This window comes from Manacus candei, unplaced genomic scaffold, assembly GCF_025592945.1.
Source record: "Manacus candei isolate 608988 ecotype Guabito, Panama unplaced genomic scaffold, ASM2559294v1 h1tg000050l, whole genome shotgun sequence".
Lineage (NCBI taxonomy): Eukaryota > Metazoa > Chordata > Aves > Passeriformes > Pipridae > Manacus > Manacus candei.
Genome location: NW_026138098.1, coordinates 37,451,429 through 37,470,583, shown reverse-complemented (window position 1 = coordinate 37,470,583; position 19,155 = coordinate 37,451,429). Strand labels below are relative to the sequence as shown.

Genomic DNA, 19,155 nt, shown 5'->3' with positions numbered 1-19,155 from the left:
GAGGAACTAAGCAGAGCAGATGGGAGGGTCGAGGGTGGCTGGGAGGAGAAAGCCAACAAGCAGAGAAACCCACCAACGTGGGCAGCGCTGTCAGCCAAGAAAGCCAAGGAGAGGAGTCTCCTCAGCTCAGCTTTGCTGGTTATCTGCAATAAACTGCATCTCTGCTTGCTTCACAAAGTCACAGGCAAGGATTGTCTCCCCCCAGTTCCTCACGACACCTCTGGGGAGGGCAGGGAACGTTCACACAGTCGAGCGTGAGGTTGTTACCCATGTGAGAAGACACCTCCTGGTCATCGTGCAAACACTGCCTGTGCTGAGATCAGAGGGGGAAGGAATTTAAAGGCAGGAGATCTGAAACTGGACAGTGACATTTGACATGGCTTATGGACCAGGACAGCTGAACACTTCCAGGTATTTCCAAGCAAGCCACAACCCAGACTCAACAGCTCCAGCTGCAGACACTGGGGACACACTCATGTCACAGCAGACACTGGCAAGACCTCACAGAGCTGGATTTAGAGGACTCCTCGCCTGTTTTCATTGTATTTAAGTTAGAGAACACACTGACTGTCCTTCTCAGCTAATGGGCTCAGTAAACCAAGTGCACCTACACTTTATGTTGCTATTTACTGAACTGTGAACATTTAGAGTTGCAGCCTTTGGAATGAAGGTTTCAGAGGCACTTAAACATCACAGGAGCTCAGAGCTCTGATCCAGTGTTTGGCTCCTGAATGACAGCAGAACTTTGAGCTTGTCTCACTTGCTGCAAGCTTGGGTCTATGCCAGCTTATGTCCAGCCTAAGTTCATCCATAGAACTAAGGACCCAGAAATTCAGGCTAATAAATAAAGGCTCCTTTCTGGTCCTTTTTTCAAACCTGACAGCAAGATCCTTCAATCCACCAGAAAAGGATGGTCTTTCTACCTCCAGTCCTCTCCACAGGGATCCTCCCTGAGTACATTTTTTTGGGCTCCTCAGATGCTCTTTAAATCATCTGGAAAGAAATCTGTCTTCTGAGCTGACTCCCAGACACTGCTCTTTAGTGGACACACACCTTCAGCTCAGGGCAGCTGAAGCTCCTCATTGTACTGGTTCATGATATGACCCTGCATTGTACAGTGGAAGAGAATTCCAGGTGTGTCACTGGCCTTTACAGAAACCACCTGAAGTATTTTCCTCGTCCTTCACCGTGCTTTTGCTCTGCGTTGCTCTGTGGCATCCCCAAACATCTAGAGATGTAACTACAAGTGCTGGCAGGAAATACTTAAGTCATAAATTTAATTAGAGGGCACTGAAAGCCTCTCTAATTACTTACTGCAGGAGGGGAAGCTGTTGCTGGTGGCTCCAAGGCTTTTGCTCTTATCGAGCCGTAGCAAGGAATTTTCCCCACAGGAGAATAAAAAAAACAAAAGAGTCAAGTGAAGTGTATCCTAATTAAACTAATATGCCATCCAGGGTCAGGATTTTATTTCCTACATAGGCTAGAGGTCTCTTAAAAGCACCTCATCTCACCTTCCCCTTTCCACCAGGATGCACTGCTGGAAGCTCAGCTGTGGGACATCTGGGAATTCCCCTGCACTGGCTCACCAGGATGGTGACAGGATGCGATTTTGCTCTGATATGAAGCTCACAATTAAGAGGAAAAACATTAACAGCACTGCTTCTTTATGTCTTAGAGAGATTAGGCTTGTCAATCATTAATGCATAAGCTAAAAAAAAAAAAATCCATCAATAAACAGGGCACAAAAAAAAGAAAATTTTATTTAAACAAAATCTGCATTGCAACTTATGTAACATTAATGGAGCTTATGCCAGGTTCTATGTGCTAGGAATTATATGCTACTTAGTGAGAGCTTATTCATCACTAAAACATGAGACATTTCTCCTGCAGATGGGTTAAAAAAGCACTTCCTTTCCTACTGCCGAAGTGTGAGAGGAGGAAAGGGACACATTGGAAATGGAGCAGCAAAGAATCATGGTCTGGGCACCTTCACACCACAGCACCCTGAGACTGTGTCTATTCTCACATCAGCCTTCTGCCCAGGCTCAATATGAAATGTTTGCAGGCTGATTAATATTTTTTTTTCTACTCTGGATGAACAGTAATCAATGCCTCGTTCCCTCTACTTCCCTAGGGGAGAAACCATCACACTTAGACAAAAATGGAGCCACAAGTTGCCTCCCTACATGCTCAGCCCCACAGCAGGTCAAAGAAAAGCAGGAGTTTGTGTTGGCACACAGATCTGACCACAGGTTTTTGCTGGATGAGTGTCTCCAGGGTTTTTGGTCTTGCATGAGTGAAGAAAAAGCATTTAAGCTCAAATTACAGGAGCACTGTTGCCACTAATAAGGCATTAACATTTACCTCCCTCTCCAGCAACTCTATAAATTATCACTAGGGAGAGGGAGGGGTGGGAAGAGGGGGGAAAAAACCCAGGTATTTTCTTCTCACCCTGGCATTCAGTCATGTGCCCAGCAAGCTGGCTCAGAAACCTGACAGACACAACTGCAACAGAGGCACATCCCTCCCCAAAATCCTTTGGCAAGACCAGTCCTGATCACCTCATGGTGGCCAATTAGTTGTTGTGATGGTAGTGTCATGTAAATATAACGGGTTCTGTGGAAAGAGCAGCTCACTAATGATGCAGGATTTAGATCTCCAACACACACCCTCAAAATTCACAGGGATGCTTTAAACACTGTCCTGTAGCTTCTAATTAAAATGCCACTGACTGCACAGCTGGCACTAGTCTTTTAACTGAATTTCCTTCTAAATTATCACTTGCACTCAATCCTCAGTATACATCTTTGCTTGGAACTAAAATCAATCCTCTCTCCTACTCTTCAGCCAGGATCTTGCCTGTGGATTGTCAGTACTTTTCAGCAGCACAGCTTCACAGACTCCTTTCTCCTTAAAAGAGGAGAAGAAATGTCCAGTGCACAGGCCTATTTTGAGTACCACAACTCTCATTACCTCTGTGTGACATCCCTAAGGATGCTCAGGGGAACAAGGATGGCCCTCTTACCCTTCTGCCTGAGCTCAGCAGCTGTGCCGAGGCACAAAGACAAACCCCCTCCAGGCAGAGGCTGGCTTTGATAACCCAAGAGGAAGATGTGGCTGGAAAGAAGCCCGGAGGAAGAGCTGCCCTCGGGTGCCACTGTGCAAGTGAGACTGCAGTGAGCGAGGTCAGCTCTGCAGCACCTCAGCTGGGCCTGGCTGGGGAAAGGCAGGGTTATTCTCTGAAACTGAAACCCAAAGCAAGCAACAAAATGAGAGCAAGGTGCAGTCAGAGATCAATCTACTGTCAACTTCTTTCATTACCAAGGGAGAGCCAAGGACAATTCTTTTTATGCTCTCCACAAATTATCCCCTCACCTGGACATTACTGCTGCCCTAATAGCCATGGCCAGACTTAGCCTGTCCCAAGGTGTCTTTAAGCACAGTCAAGCAAACAAGAACCCCTATTTCTTCATTTTCAGAGCACACTGCTTCTAGAGTCCAATTAGACTGTGGAAAAAATAGGTCTCAGGAGAAGATAATAATAAAAGAAAGTGCACTGCAGTCTCCTAATCTGCTGCCTCACTTTCAGGCTTTCCAGACACCCAAGAGCAGCAGCGACACCTGTAAGTTGTATAAAAAGCTGGTTTCAGTCTGCTACAGGTCAGAGCCGCTGCTGTTGAGGGGCAAAGGACCAGAAAGTTGAGTTCAAAGGGACTGCCTCTGGATCTTTTATCCAAGGCGCTGGGATCATGTGGGATTCAGCACTTCCCTACAAACCAACCCTGTTTATGTAAAGCCTCGAGTGAGGGTGAAAGCTTGACAAGATAAAGTGATGAAAGTGAGCACACGCAAAACAGACTGTCATAAATCAGAAGGAGGAACATTGGGTATTTTGCAAAGAACACACATCCTTTTTTTTTGGCTGGGTTGGTATCTTTTTAATCACGAAAAGCAGACATTGTGTTTGTGGCAGGGGGAAAAGAAAACAAGTGTTCACGACACGCTTTGGAGCTTTATGTATCAAAACTAACTGCCAAAACACACCTCCCAGTTGTCTGTTCTCAAGCAAAGCCTCGCTCTGCTGCCTGGGTAACCAGCACACTCGTAAGCACTGCTGACAGGGACCCCAGGTGTCTGATCACATTCCATCCTTACCTGGCCCTGCTAAACACAAAACATGTGTTCAGCCCACGCTGAACGTTCATGTTAATATAAAGCTTTAAATGCCTTTTTTTTCCTCCAGTGCTGAGGCTTTCTGGAAATGCCTGACACTCTGTTGTCAGGTGCACCCTGCAGCAATGAGGGGATCAGGTGCTGACGCCCCTTGGGAGAAACAGAAGATTTTCAGACAATGCAGATTAAATGAAAATACTCCAGCTGAAATCTGGAGGACCATTATGAGCCCAAAGGGTGGAAAATTAACTAACCTGCAGTTATCTGCATCAAGGGGTCGATCTGAGCTGCCAGTCCTAGGGCCAGAGTGGCCTTTACCACAGCAGTGGGATTTACAGGGCGGATAATTGGGTCTCTGATATCCCCAATAACAGGTAGGATGCTTTCACAGGGACACGAAACTAGATCAGAACTTGCTTAACATTTTACCAACACGTATGATGACAGCACAAACACCCAGAGCAGTCATGCATTGCTGCAGGAAGGACCTGGGGCTCGAAAGGGAACAAAATGAAGCTGTTTGATGGGGGGGAATACATGATTGGGATGCAGATAAAAACACAAGAGCATCTCCTTCCTTTAGGAATCTGGAGGTGAGTCTGGAAGGGAAAGGTTAAGGGAGTTTCTCTTGAAATAGTGTAACTTGTGGGGCTCTCACACAGTCAGAAAGAAGCAGCAAGGAAATGTGATTACAACCTATGATTTCCTGGCCCACCAGAATACAAGAAGAGGTAATATTTTGACTGTAAACATTAAAAAAAGAGCCCTTTATCAAAACAATCTTTCTGTCATTACAGCAAAAACACTGCATTGTACTTAACAGCAAAAAGCTCATAAGAGAACACTTCAAACACTTCATTTAATTTACACCCTTCACACAGGTAATAACTAAAGGATTCCAGGTTAAAAAAAGCCACTGAATAAAACACACTTAGTAGTTTGATGTGCTCACCTTCCCATCGTAGCGTTTCACTATGAACTGGTCCAGGCCCAGATCTGAAAGGAAAAAACCAAAGATACTCAGAAAAAGCTCTTAAAGCTTAAAAATAATTATTTCTTGTTTTTTTTTCCTGTATGAGAAGATTAGAAAGTAAAATGCACAGTCTCAGGAGAGCACAGGCTGATTTTTGCTGCTATGAAGAATAAAACCCCTCCACAGAGCTACGTCCTGTGCATTTTCTGCCTGATTATGGTAATTATCACATCTTCATTTCAATTTAAATTAGAAAAAAGATGGAAAAAGCAAAACAAAACCTTTCCCGTGCCTGCTGCGTCACCTGCTTTTGAAAGAGGAGAAAGGTTCAAGCTAAGCTGCAAAAAATGGAATTATTCATCCCACCAGGGTGACCCCCTTGCCCTTTGTGACCCAAAGCAGCTACAACTCCTCTGTCACCTCTATTTCAAAGGTCAAGCCAATTGTCGGAAGGCTTTTTGCACTTGTGAAAATTCCAGCCAGAAAGCACCTTCTCAATGTTTCATGTGCCTGGTAACAGTGAAAACTGCATATTCACACATTTTTTCAGACTTTAATCTTCTGAATTTTGTCTCCCTCCAAGCTGTGGTTATAAATCCATTAAATACTGGCACATTTAGATGTAGGATTCATTTGATAAATGTGATTATTTTGCTACAGACATATTATCTGGTCAGAGCTCACCCCTGACCATCCATCTGGATGGTGACTTGAGCTGAGCTTATGTCCGTGTGTCATAATAAAGTAATTTCTCAGGAACACCTCCTTTTCCCCTGCCAGGAAATAGTGTTGTAAGACAGATCCCTGACAGCCTGACATTCTACATGTGCTCATGAAAAGCTGAAAAAAGGACATAGGTTAAAAATAGCAAGTGAAAGTATGTCTTAATGGCACCTCCTGCAACTGGACTCTACTACTGGGAAAGCACACGAGTTTCAAAGCAGAGACAAAATGAATGGATCCTTGTGTAGATGAACTGCAAAAGACGAGTTAGTAAGTGTCATTTTATAGATCTAAATATATTTCTAAATAATTACAATAAATATTTATGTAATATGAAATAAATAATCATAGAAACACAGAATGGTTTGGGTGGAGAAGGGACCTTAAAGCCCATCCAGTCCCACCCCCTGCCATGGGCAGGGACACCTCCCACTAATCCAGGTTGCTCCAAGCCCCGTCCAACCTGGCCTTGGACACTTGCAGGGATCCAGGGGCAGCCACAGCTTCTCTGGGCAACCTGTGCCAGGGCCTCCCCACCCTCACAGCCAAGAATTCCTTCCCAATATCTAAACTAAACCTACCCTGTCATTTGGAAACCATTCCCCCTTGTCCTGTCACTACATGCTCTTGTAATAATGTACACATGAGCCTGAACGTACATAGAGAAAAGTTATTAAAACAGCCAAATGACACCTAAAAAGGCAGACTATCAGTCCCTGTACTAAAGAAAAGGTTAATAATATAACATTTTTGTTTGCCACAGATGTAAAATGAGGTGGGCAAAGGGGAAGGTGATGTGGACTGTGCCTGACCCATGGCTGTAACTGCACCTAAACCCCCAGGCCAGCAGCAGAAGCTGCCAGGTCTGTCCTCAAGCTCCTGAGCTCTGAGGATTTAATTATTTGCTGAACAAAGTGCTTACAGTACCACAGAAATGGGGTTGTTATTCCCTCTGTCATGTCAGCCTCCTCCGACACAATCACGTCTGACGAGAAGCAAATTTACAACCTTGGTTTATGCACGTCTGGGAGAGCGGGGAGAGACATTTATATGAAAATGCAGTACAAAACTCTGTCACTTTTCCTGTTGCCTTTTCTCATGTCACTGTACCAGCATGCCCTGGAAGACAGTGTTGGGGACTGGAGTTAAGTCCAGCAGGCAGCCAGTCACTAGTGGGGCTCCCAGCACCGGGCCAGTCCTGTTTAACACCTTTACTGATGATCTGGATGAGGGGATCGAGTGCACCCTCAGTGAGTGTGCAGGCAGCACCAAGCTGGGTGGGAGTGTTGATGTGCTGCAGGGCAGGAAGGCTCTGCAGAGGGAGCTGGACAGGCTGGATCCCTGGGCCGAGGGACAACAAGGCCCAGTGCCGGGTCCTGCCCTTGGGTCACACCAACCCCTGCAGCTGGGGCAGAGGGGCTGCAAAGCTGGGAAAGGCCCTGGGGGTGCTGGTGACAGCGGCTGGACACGAGCCCGGCTGTGCCCAGGGGGGCAAGAAGGCCAAGGGCCCCTGGGCTGTGCCAGCCATGGTGTGGGCACAGGCCCAGGGCAGTGCCCGTCCCTGTGCTGGCACCGCTGAGGGACCGCGAGGGCTGGGCCCAGTTCTGGGCCCTCAACAGGAGAGACCCGGAGGGGCTGGAGCGTGTGCAGGGAAGGGAACGGAGCTGGGAAGGGGCTGGAGCAGCAGGAGGGGCTGAGGGAGCTGGGGGGGCTCAGCCTGGAGAAAAGGAGGCTCAGGGGGGACCTTCTGGCTCTGCAAGTCCCTGACAGGAGGGGGGAGCCGGGGGGGGTCGGGCTCTGCTCCCAGGGAACAAGGGACAGGAGGAGAGGGAACGGCCTCAGGCTGTGCCAGGGGAGGCTCAGGTTGGATACTGGGGAAAATTCCTTCACCAAAGGGTGCTCCAGCACTGTACCAGGCTGCCCAGAGCAGTGGTGCAGTCACCATCCCTGGAGGGATTTAAAAGCCACGTAAGTGTGGCACCACTGGGGGCATGGTTTGGTGGTGGCCTTGGCAGTGCTGGGTTAATGGTTGGACTCAATCTTAGAAGGTCTTTTCCAACCTAAACGATACCATGATTCTGTTGCACACACAAGCACATTGGTTCCCATCAGTTTTATGCTCACCCTTTCTCCCAGTCATGCACAGCAGTGTCCCCTCTGCTGCATTAATTAAGCTGCACACCTAAACCCCTCTATAAAATTCCTCTTAAATAGCTCCTGAGAGAATAAGCTAATTCAAAAGCTGAAAAAGGGCATTTATGTTCAAGGCATACAGTTTTACTCTATACATTTTCCTTTTGCCAATACAGTTCATTTTCTTTTCTGTGGACTTAACTGCATGGTTTTTCCACAGTCCTTTAAAGTTGACAAAAGCAAACCAACAAAGAGGGTCTGTTGCTTGATGCCTGTGTTCTTTCACTGTATTACACAAAAAATCCAAGAGGCTTTTCCTCCATGATGTTACAATAGGAATTCAGTGTTTGCATAGGCTGGAGAGCCAATGGAAACACTGCATGGGTGAGGACAATCACATCTACCAGGGGAAGGGAAGAATGCTAGTTATTACAACTCTGCTACTCAGAAGGCAACATCCTACATTAGAGGCACCTCAGGATTGTCTGTAAGTGACACACTCATTAGACAAACAGCCCCTGGCTGGGCTATTGCTGAAGAGCTGCAGGAACACAAGCTAATAGGCATGTTTAACCACAAAAGAGAGCTTTCCCACCTTTCACTGGAAAGCAGGGGCTGAAACACCATTCTCCCAGAAGTGGATGAAAGGATTTCCTTCAAGAGAGGCAGCAATGAAACGCAGAAATCATTTCAGGAGGATACCTGGCTGCTTCCAGAAGCCTCCCTGGGACATGCACCACAGCTACTCCAGACTGCACAGTGACCACCCTGGGCTTCAGTGCTTGTTTCTGCTTGGACAAACCCAGAGTTTTCCCCATGACCTGCCCCAGAATATGCTTTTTATTTACCTGAGACCCTGCACAACACCTCACCTTACAGATCTGGATTTTCAAAGCCCCTCTTGCTCCCCCAACCAAGGGCTCCGCACCAGCTGCTCCAACGGGGACCTGCAATGATTTCCAAACCAGCTTCCTTGTAATCTTTAACTACCATTACTCCTAAAACTTCTGATACCACCTAAATTACTATCAGGGGCCCAAAAGAAACAGCAGCCCTGCCATGGAGTACCTAAGCACGTAGCACCACTCCAAGTGTTATTTCAGACTAGACTGACACCAATGCCAGGATATAGGCTGCCACTTTTATTCATGTGATAGTACTTTCACAGCACTCTAAAAATAAAAATGTTTCAAAATAAAGCAAAATGACTTATACTCACTGCCTTCCACAAAGGAGAAAATGGAGTTTTTGACAGCAGAACCATATTTGCTGTATTTACTTCTCTCATTGTAGTCTGGGGAGGATGTTTTAATGGAGAAGGAATGAATTATGTAAAGGAAAAAACACAGAGTAACTTGCTGTTACTGTTGTTCAGCTCTAGCCAAATCTAAAATCAAATGCTTATTATATTTCTATTGATTAACAAGAACATACTTTCCACAAATTCACTCAAAGACAGCTAATTACCACACTTGATAAATATCTAGACAGTTACTAAGCTCTTCGTGTTATCTTGGAAAAAAATCCATGGCCAGTAGGTTATAGATTGCAGTTTTAAAAAAACATTTAAAAAACGAGCTTCCAGGAGAAGAATGATTATATTAGGCCAAGAACACAGTTGTGATCAATTAGAAACCATCATGATTTCCTCTGGGATGCCAGCAGCTTTCCACTGATGGAAAAACCTTTTCAATTGCTTCCAGTCTTGATATCCTTGTCAGATTTTTCACACTATCTGGATAACGTTCACTCACGATCTGCTTCTTTCCCACTGCTTAATATATAACATGGACTCGTTCTTGCCAGCAGATGAACAAAAGGGCTAATTATGAAGACTGAAGAGCCTGTTCACCATGCTTGTGATATGCCATGTTGCGGCACAGAAAATGCTGGAGCAAGTTTTCCCCTTCAGAGCTGTAACCCAGCTCCTGATTTTTGTATGAGTATTTCCCCTCTGAATTTAAAATGTAATCTGCAAGCAAACAATGAGCTGCCTGAGATTTCTCAGGGGACAACAGCCTCAGGTTTGTGTTTCAGTGCAGGACTGTTTTGTTCAAGGAACAAGGGACTTTGCTCTCATCTATCTCCCCCTCCTCCAACAGGCAAGTCAGTCTCCCTGTGAGATGTGAATTCCTAACACCCCTGGTAAGCCACACCAACCTGTCAGCTATTCTGGAAGCCCTAATTACTTGGGTTTTGGCACATAAACACACATATAAATGCACCTCTTGCTTGCTCATCCTTGGCTATTTTCCTGGGGTCTCATACCAGGCTCAAAGATGATTCTTGCCTAGGAATTATGTATTTTCACAGACAAAAAAACCCCTCCTCTGAGTCACCTCTCACTTGCATCCTTTCCCTTAAGACCCCTTCAGCAGATGCACTTGGGAGAGAATACAAAAGTAAGTTCCCATCAACAAACCAGGAGGCAAGTTCAGCATCTCTAATTTCCTTCTAGATCCTTAATGTCCCAGTTGAACACTTTGTGTAATTTTAAGGATCTGTAGAAGCCCAGGGAGTCCTCCCCTCCCCACCACACCAGGTGAGTGCTTGTCACAGCTCATGGCTGCTGCTTCTACAGAAGATCAGATCCATATTTCACAAACTCAACTCAAAACAACAAATAATCACTCAAGCACTGCACCAACCCAGAAGCCAGCTTGTGCCCAGCTGCTCTTGAAGTCCAGACATGGAAAACAAACCATTTCAACCCCGAGAACCAAACTGTACAGTCTGGTCGAGCCACCAGACATCGGCTCCGTCCGTCACGGCTCCTCTCCTCCGACACCATCCTGTGCACAGAGGCTGCAGGGGCACAGCTGCTGCTTCTGGTTGAGCTTCAGCAGCATGTTTGGGGTTTCTTGCAGGCAGAAAAGAAAAAAAACCATCAGAAAAACCTTCCAAGAGTTCAGATATTTGAGTTCCTGCTCGTTTCGTGGTGAATCCTGAAAGGCATCTTTCTCGCAGCAAGAGTTTGGGATAACCAGTGAGATTAACACTGGGATGGAAGAGCATGACTGGTTTGGGTATAATCTGCCTTTGTAACAGTGTGCTGGGATGAGATATGACATATTTCTTACTTCTTTCAATCCTTACTGCAAAAAAACCTAAGAAAACTGGTACTGGTTGAGCACAACACAGCTCCTTCTTAGTCCAGGATGCTCCAAAATCCTCAGTTTCCCCAGGAAAACAGCAATGCAGAATGGACCCAGCTAAAGTTGGGGAAAGGGAGGGAATCTTGATCCTTCCCACCAGAGACAGAATATTTTCAGCTGGTTGGGGACTGGGGTACCAAGGAAACTCCAGGTACAAAGCAACCATCCCTGCCCATCCAGCCTTGGAGCAAAGTTATCTCTTGGGTATGAGAGTGGGAGGAAAAAAATAATACAGGACTGCAGGGAGCAGAAATCACCACCCACGCTTCTGTTGGTGCTTGGACTCTGCAGATACTTATAAAGAAATTATTTGTTTAAAGCAGCTTTCAGGTTTAATGCCATTCTTTGGCTTATCCTGATAGACTGTTCCCAACTCAGCAAGAGCGTGTCATTCCTTAAGCACAGCTTGCCTGCTTGGGAAAGCTATGGCAGGAAGTTTGACTGAGCCAGAGAAAGCATTCTCCAGGAGCTGAGGAACTGGCATTCATTTTCCCCAAGCCAGCAAAACACAGGCTCGAATTAAGCTGATACTTTATAGACAATAAATCAAACTTTCCCCAAAGTAATCCATAAAAAAGAATCAGGCACACAATACCTCACAGTAGATGAGTAGTTTAAAAATAAATACAAGAGGGACTCAGCTCCCTCATTACTCCAAATCACTTACATCCCACAGTATTTTCTCTCCATAAAACAGGAGATGCATTAACAAGAAGTTACTTGCTGAAATTCCAACTGGGAGCTTGAGCCCACAGAGCACCCCCTTCCCTGCTTCTGGGATACTCCAGCCCCTGTGGAGGGCACACCCATGTCATGACTCAGGGAGAAAGCAGCCCCAGCATTTCCCAACTAATCTATAACCTAGATTATCCTATGAGTCAAAAGTACCAAAGGGATGTAAAGTACAGAACTCATCTCACCAGCAGGTAGCACTCTTTGTTTTCAATTTCTGGTTTTAAAAATCACACCTATCTTCCCTTTTAGTTTTTTACTACCAGCTTTAAAAACGTTTGGGAACAAGGTTATGGCTGGTTTGACTTTATAGTAACAGTAAGTGTTTTACTCTTCCACTGTTCATTCTGCAATAAACCCCCATTTGCTGTGATGGTCACAATGCACAGGAACAACCATCTTAGCAGTGGCTGTGTCCAGAACCAAGTCCATGACAGTGGCAGAATCCTGAAGGCAGATTTTCCAACCAAGAAGATCCCAGATGCCCACCCCTCCTGCTGTGCCAGCTGATGGGCAGCCAAAGATTCCATTTCCACCTCACTCCACTTGCCAAGAGCACCTAAGGATCACTAAGGCCACTTTTTTCCCTTACAAGCTGCTGTGTGTCACTGACTGGCAGCGTTAGCAGGCAATTAAAGGCAGTGCCAGGCTTCATGGGGCCATCTAAACAGCCAGGATAACAACGGGAATACAATGGGCAGTGAGTGGCTAAGGCTGACAAATTATTCCCCATTAGTCACCTTCACTTGTCTCCAAAGTAGGTGTTTGCTGAGCACACTGAGGACTTCTGTACACACCTTAAAATGCACCAAGGACATACATGGAAGAAGTAAAAAAGAATCAGATGTGTTGAAATGAAACACAGGATGTTTTCTATTTTTAAGCTTCCTGACAGGTGCTGCTGCTTTTCCAAGCACGAGTTCAAGAAGCCTTAGATAGACAAGATTATAACCTACAGCCATTAATTTACATGGAAACCACAGCCATTTCCAGGACTTGATGAAAACCTAAATATCAATTCACCCACATGCTTTTAACACTAATATCAGGATTATTTTTTCTTCCCTCCTGCACAGACTTCATATTGTTATTTCCTAAGGACAAGTGGACATGGTATTTATTTGGCAGCTGCCGTGTAAGATTTTAAAACACTTTCACAGTTTGTACATAAACCCCACACTGAAAAAGTTAGCATTTGGGGGCTGAAGTTCTCCATTAATGCCCGAAGAGAGGAGTTTTCATTTGACAAAAGCCTGTTTCATTCCTTGAGATACAATGTGGGAGACCAAGGAACATGATCTTGCCCAAAACATGAACCTCCTCCAACACAGACCACAGACAAAATCCTCCTGCCAACACCAAATATTCAGGGGACAGTTTTCGAGATAAGAAAAAAGTGTCTGCTCCCCCACTTGTTGCCTGCCAGATCCCCAGAGGTCCCACAGCTGATCTGCTTCCCTGCAATCCACAGGGAATTTGAAGACAGCAGAAATGAGCTCTACCCTGGCCAGCAGCATCACATGGAGCTGCCTGGACCCCTTTAGAATCATTTGGGTTGGAAAAGACCTCTAAGATCATCGAGTACAACTTTTACTGCCAAGGTTTCCCTTGTCAAAGCAACCTCCTTTTGCAGGTTTATGAACAGTTCTTGAAATGTTTCAGTCCAAGGTAATCTTTCCCTATTAAATACAGGAGAAAGGTATCCCACCTGCTCTCCAAGGGCTCACATCAACCAGATCTGCTACACTGCAACAGCATTGCAGGCACCATGGAAGGGAAGAGGCTAATTTTGGGCTTAGAGATGGGAAAGAGAGCTTCAGGAGGTGCTTCCTAGCCCTAGCAATGCCAGGTTCAGAGCTGGGAAGTTTAAAGATCAGGTAAGCAGAGACCAGAGTGTGTTAGTTCCCCAAATTACCCCCCACTCATCACTTACTCTCTGGCTGTTTTTCATTGGGTGTTATGGACCTCACAAAGTCCTGTGGGGTCATAAAAACCTCCGACTCCCCGTGCTCGTTGATCACCTTCAACGTGGCGAAGTATCTGAAGATCTTGTCCGGCGTGGAGTAGGCTCTGATCCTGTTCTCATATTCCATCACCTGGAAAGGAAATGGAACCAGCATTAGATGTGCTGTGTCCTCCCCCAGCCCTGACCCTCGGTCCTCAGGGGGATTTGCCATGGGACAAGTCGTGTGCAGCAACACAGCCCTCGACCCTTTCAGCAGTGTTTCCTTCACAAGCCTTGGAACCACCAGGAAAACTAAGAACAAACACTGAAAATCTTTTATTATTTATAAGTTTAGACTTTTCATCATGGCACCGGAAAAACAAATTAACAAAGTCCCCGAAGGCACTTTTAAACATGAGCATAAAAGAAAAAAAAAGGCGCTGGCATCGAATTTGTGAATCTAAAGCAGCTCAACGTTTTAACCACAGTGTTGAAGGGTTTGATTTGTGATTAATAAGTGAAGCAAGAGAAACAAGCCTTGGAGAGCTGGGAGAAACCTTTACTTTCAAGCAGAGTGTTGGAAAAAACTACTGGGAGCCACAGCTGGCTGCTCAGTCACCCAATCTCATTTTTTCCTCTCTTCTATCACGCTGGCAGAATTCCACGGAAACTCAGTCCTCTTCTCCCCACCAATCTGCCTCTTGCTAACTCTGCCAGTAATGATTATTTTGTACCTAGAACCAGTTTCCCCAACACACAACTGGAATTAATCAGAGGGAACAGAAAGCTTTTCTAAACAAAATCACATCAAAAGGTCACAAGGGAGGAAAAAGGCACAAAAAGACCTACACTCCATCATGTATTAGAGAAGAAAACTTTCCTCCTTACTTCAGCTTTTTATTCCTGCATCATATGCCATGTTTAACAGTCCATAATGTACTTGAAACCTTCAGTACTTCTGGCCAAGAGCCACAGAAGAAAAAAAAACCCTACAAATGATGTGCTGGAAGAGAACAGGCAAGATCAAGGGTACTGCCAAGGCAGCTGTAGATCATTTCTGGCTTTGGGCCTGTTTCAGCCTTGTCCTTTAACTTGAACAACTTCCTCACCCTGATGTTTATCAGACAGAAAACACCCTCTCTAGTTTTTCCTATTCCTAGGCTAGAACAAGTCAAAGGTTTTTAATCCCCCAAGTCAGGTTCTGGTAAAGTAACTAGGGGAAAGCAAAGCCTCTCCTCTATATTTATTCCAGTTCAGATCTCCAGCAAATGCAACTGGAGATGACATTATCCACAGTGACAATACCTAAAGCATTCCTTCCACTCTTCTCTGCATCACCATGACTTTTCCATAATTCACATGTCCTTGCATCAACCACTAGAGGCAGTTCCCTCTTTCCTGTAGGGAAAGTTTTTGCCCCCAGGCCCTTTGCACCTGTAATCAACAAACCTTATCTGGTTTTTATTGCTTCAGTCCACAGGGCTCCCTAAAGATAAGGGCACTGGATCAAGGGCAATTGCTTTACTGCTGAGTTACAAGTTATTGTCAATCAGCAGAACTGCAGTAAAAGATGACACCCACTTTCCCAGCTCTTTCTGGCTTTGTCTACTGCTCCCACCTGGCAGGAGGCAATTCCTTATACCAAAGTGATCATCTGACTTGTGGCTGCAGGGCCATATCTGACTCCTTCCTGACCTGAGCTCATGAATAACACTCCACCCATCTTAATCAGCCAGAAACAGCCTGGTATTTTTACCTTCCAGCAAGACAACTAAACCCAACTAGCAAGCCCCAGACTGGAGCCAAGGGCAGACACCACAGACCACAACCAGCCCCCTCCATCCACGACACCCCTTCAACACAGCCTGCTTTCTACCTAAAAAACTCATCTGCCAAATTTTCCAAGCCTATGGAAAAATTTCTTGCAAGGTACTTGCAAGATCAAATGCTTCCCCTCAACCCAGCTGGGCAGGTTGCACCTCTGTTACTCAACAACCCCACTGCTGCACCAGAGACATGAGTCCGAAATGTTTCTGCCAGTAAAACTGTATTTTATTTTATCCCACCTGGCTGCACATCCACCACGGATCTTCCCTCTGTATCTATTTTAAGACCTTGTCAAGATGCTACAAACAGGCCTGTTGCTGTCAGGTGTTTTCTCCTCATGTTGAGAGTATGGGCCTTGCTGAGACTCCTCCTCACCAGTCCACCAACTTCACTGCCAGCTCTTCCTTATCCCAAGCTCAGGGCAATCCCCAGGGCCCCTGCTCTATGACTGTTAAGCAGTCCACATTTTGCTTTGACTGCCCACTCAGATCCATGCTGCACCCTCGAGTCCACCAGAACCATCACAAGAAGTGGAGAGTCCATTTACAGTCCTGTCCTGAACCATGTGCCATCCTGTCCTCTATCCATAGGTACTCCTGAGGATGACTTGGATGACTGCCAGGCACTCATGGGGATGCAATTTTGAATATGCAGCTCTAGACCAGGAAGGGTCACAGCCTGTTGCTCAAAAGCCACACCTGGCTCCCAAAGCACTGACAGCTTACTAACAACACAGGCTCAAAAACAAGTCTCCTCCCTCAGCTTGCAGCACAGTCTAGACCAAAAAATAGAATCTAACCTGCTTTTCAGCATCTCACAGGTTGCTTTCATTACAACCCAAATCCCACTTCTTCCACGGGCTTCCCCACAGGAAGGGAACAGATGCAGCCCCCACTCCTCCCCTTTGCCCGCAGCTGAACTCACAGTTACATCATTTTCTGACATGAGCTAATCAGCTGGCAAAACCTGACAAATATGCTACAGCCCATCCCTCTGACTTCAAGGCTGGATGGAACACAAAGCCAGGTCAAGAAGGGAACAGCCAAGATGCTGCAAATAAAAACAGCTCACTTACTCAAGACTGGGTGCTGAACATGAAGTGGGTGATGATATGGGTGGCCTGATCCCATGTGGAGATAAGAGCCCATGTATTTGGGTGCACACACCACCATTTGAGAGGGGTTTTTGCACTACTTCAAAACAATCTGGACATAAAATCATCCCAGGCAAGTGTCTCCTCCCATGACCTCTCACCTTCCCCCGGTACATGAGTCCTGGACTCAATGAGGACTAGCCAAAAAATTCTCATCTGCCCCCAGAACTGCAGCCTCACAGAATCAGGCACCTCCAGAAACATAATGTGATTCAAAGGGAGAAGTCCCTTTTTGGCATTTAGTAGTAGAGCATGTACTGGAGGAGAAAGAGGAACAAGTAATCCCTGCTGCTCTACAAGAGGGAAGCTGCTGTTGAGACTATCAATGTTTATGCTAAACCTCAGGTTAAAAGGGAAAAAACCCTTAATCCTATGCTGACATGAAAATAAAGCTCTAAATTAACATCTCAATGCACTTCCAGAGCATCCAGGGGCCTCCCTGACCATGCAACAGCACACAGCTTAGCAGGGTAAATTAATTAGGATTCATTTTCTTTGTGTTTCCCATTGTGATGCACAACCAAATGAAGGCTCAGCATGACTAACACCCCAAGGCAACATACCTGCAGGACCCAAACACTGCAAGTGCATCTTGATAAAGCAGCCCTAATGCTGCATGCAAACACTTTTAGCAAGTTAATTAACACATCAGCCTGCCCACACCATACATTACAGCTCATTAGCCTTCAAACCATACAGGCACTCAGTAAATCTTTTCCTTTCCTACCCTACCCACTGCATAGACAACACGTGCCTGGAACCATCCACACAAGACCTCAACACTTGCTGAGGGGTTTATATCTCAACTCCCCCTTCCCTGGATCACTACCTAAAATAGCAGTGTCAAACTTCATTTATTACTTCACCACTAATCATCAGCTTCATTAAAAGCAACACTGGGATAACAAACAAGTGTTAAACACTTGCAATTAGGCTTAATTTTTTCCGCAAGGAAAATCCCACACTATTTTCAATTAATTATGGGAAGAGTTGGAAAGGGTTTTTTCACTGTGGGTGGGGGTGTTTGTTGGGTTTTTTTAAACGTATAAGAAGAGTCAAGAATTCCCTACGTGCTACACAATTTACTAGGGGAGCAGCACATCCTGGGAGCAGCCCTGATTTTGAGTCAGGAGCAGGGGCACACCTTCCTCTGCCATCTGAGCTGGCCACATTCAAACATTCCTCCTGAGGTGACTCACCAGAGCAACTGCTGAGCAAACACTGAGCCCACAGTGGAGCTGCTCAAACACGTAACCTGCACCTGGGAGACTGCCTGGCACATCCTGCTTGGGAGGAGGCACAAGCAACACTGGCATTCAGGTCACAGAAGGCACATTCAGTCTGCAGGCTGAGGAGAAAAGGCTTGTGTTGGCAAAAGGATGAGGAGGTCTGTTTTAAACAGACAGTGGAATCGCTGCTCCCGAGCTCAGCACTGCAGGAGGAAGGCAGATGGGACTGAGGGGGGATCCAGACCACACACCATTCCCACTGGACCTTTTGGGAATGCCTGGCTCGTGTCTCATTTGCAAAGTGTGGCCATATTCCTCCCTGCCCAGCTTGGGAAGGAAAGAGCTGGTCAACACAGACACATCTCTAACACCCAGAACAACAGCCCTCGCCTGCAAACACACTGTCTCTGGCTTGCCCAGCCAGCAGCAACCAGCCACTAAGACAAAAATCAATCTCTACACCCAGAGAATCAAAAACAAGAGTGTGGGTGAGGGTGGATTGTGGTTCACTCTTTGCAACCTGCCTCCATCTGCTGACACTGGAAAAAACCCCAATGACCTGCTTTTCTTGAGTGGTACTGGCAAGAGCTGAGGCTGTCAGAGCCCCTGACACCCCACTGCCACCAAAATCAGTGGAAGAACCCACACTCCTGGGCACTCCTGAAAGCCTCAGCACAGTATCTTACCACATAACTTCACTGAGTTGCCACCAGCATGTCCCAACAGGGGAGAGTTTGCAGCCCCAAATACCACATGGCACTTGAAATCTCAAGTTGTGTAACCTACTCTAACCTGGAACCGAAAATGATTCAGCAACTTCAAACAAAACACCTCTTAATTTTTCATGAAAGGCTGTTAAAGCCATTATATAGGACCATCCACAATTTAACAGCTAATGAGATGCAGCCTCCAGGATATGGATTTAAAAATAATTATCAGAAGCAAATCATACAGAATGGGAGTAGATGCTCATCAAAATTCCTTTCTCCTCTTTGGCGCTGCAAAGATATTAAATCATCCACCACAGCCCAATAAAACCGACATCCAGACAGGTTTAAAGAATAAAGTACTGTTGTCTGCCAGCTCCCAGTTGCAGGACTCTCTGATATCTT

General features: G+C 45.9%; 1 protein-coding gene across 28 annotated transcripts in view; it reads right to left on the bottom strand.

Annotated features, from left to right (window-relative positions):
* Positions 1 to 19,155, bottom strand: part of MICU1 (mitochondrial calcium uptake 1) — an 86,030-nt gene that overhangs the window by 45,767 nt on the left and 21,108 nt on the right. For all 28 annotated transcript variants that reach the window (XM_051799652.1, XM_051799638.1, XM_051799653.1 and 25 more), the window contains 2 exons: positions 13,823 to 13,985; positions 5,126 to 5,169 (listed from right to left, as the gene is read on the bottom strand). In XM_051799652.1, the coding sequence (XP_051655612.1) occupies positions 5,126 to 5,169; positions 13,823 to 13,985 (207 nt within the window). The remainder of the gene's footprint in view (positions 1 to 5,125; positions 5,170 to 13,822; positions 13,986 to 19,155) is intronic.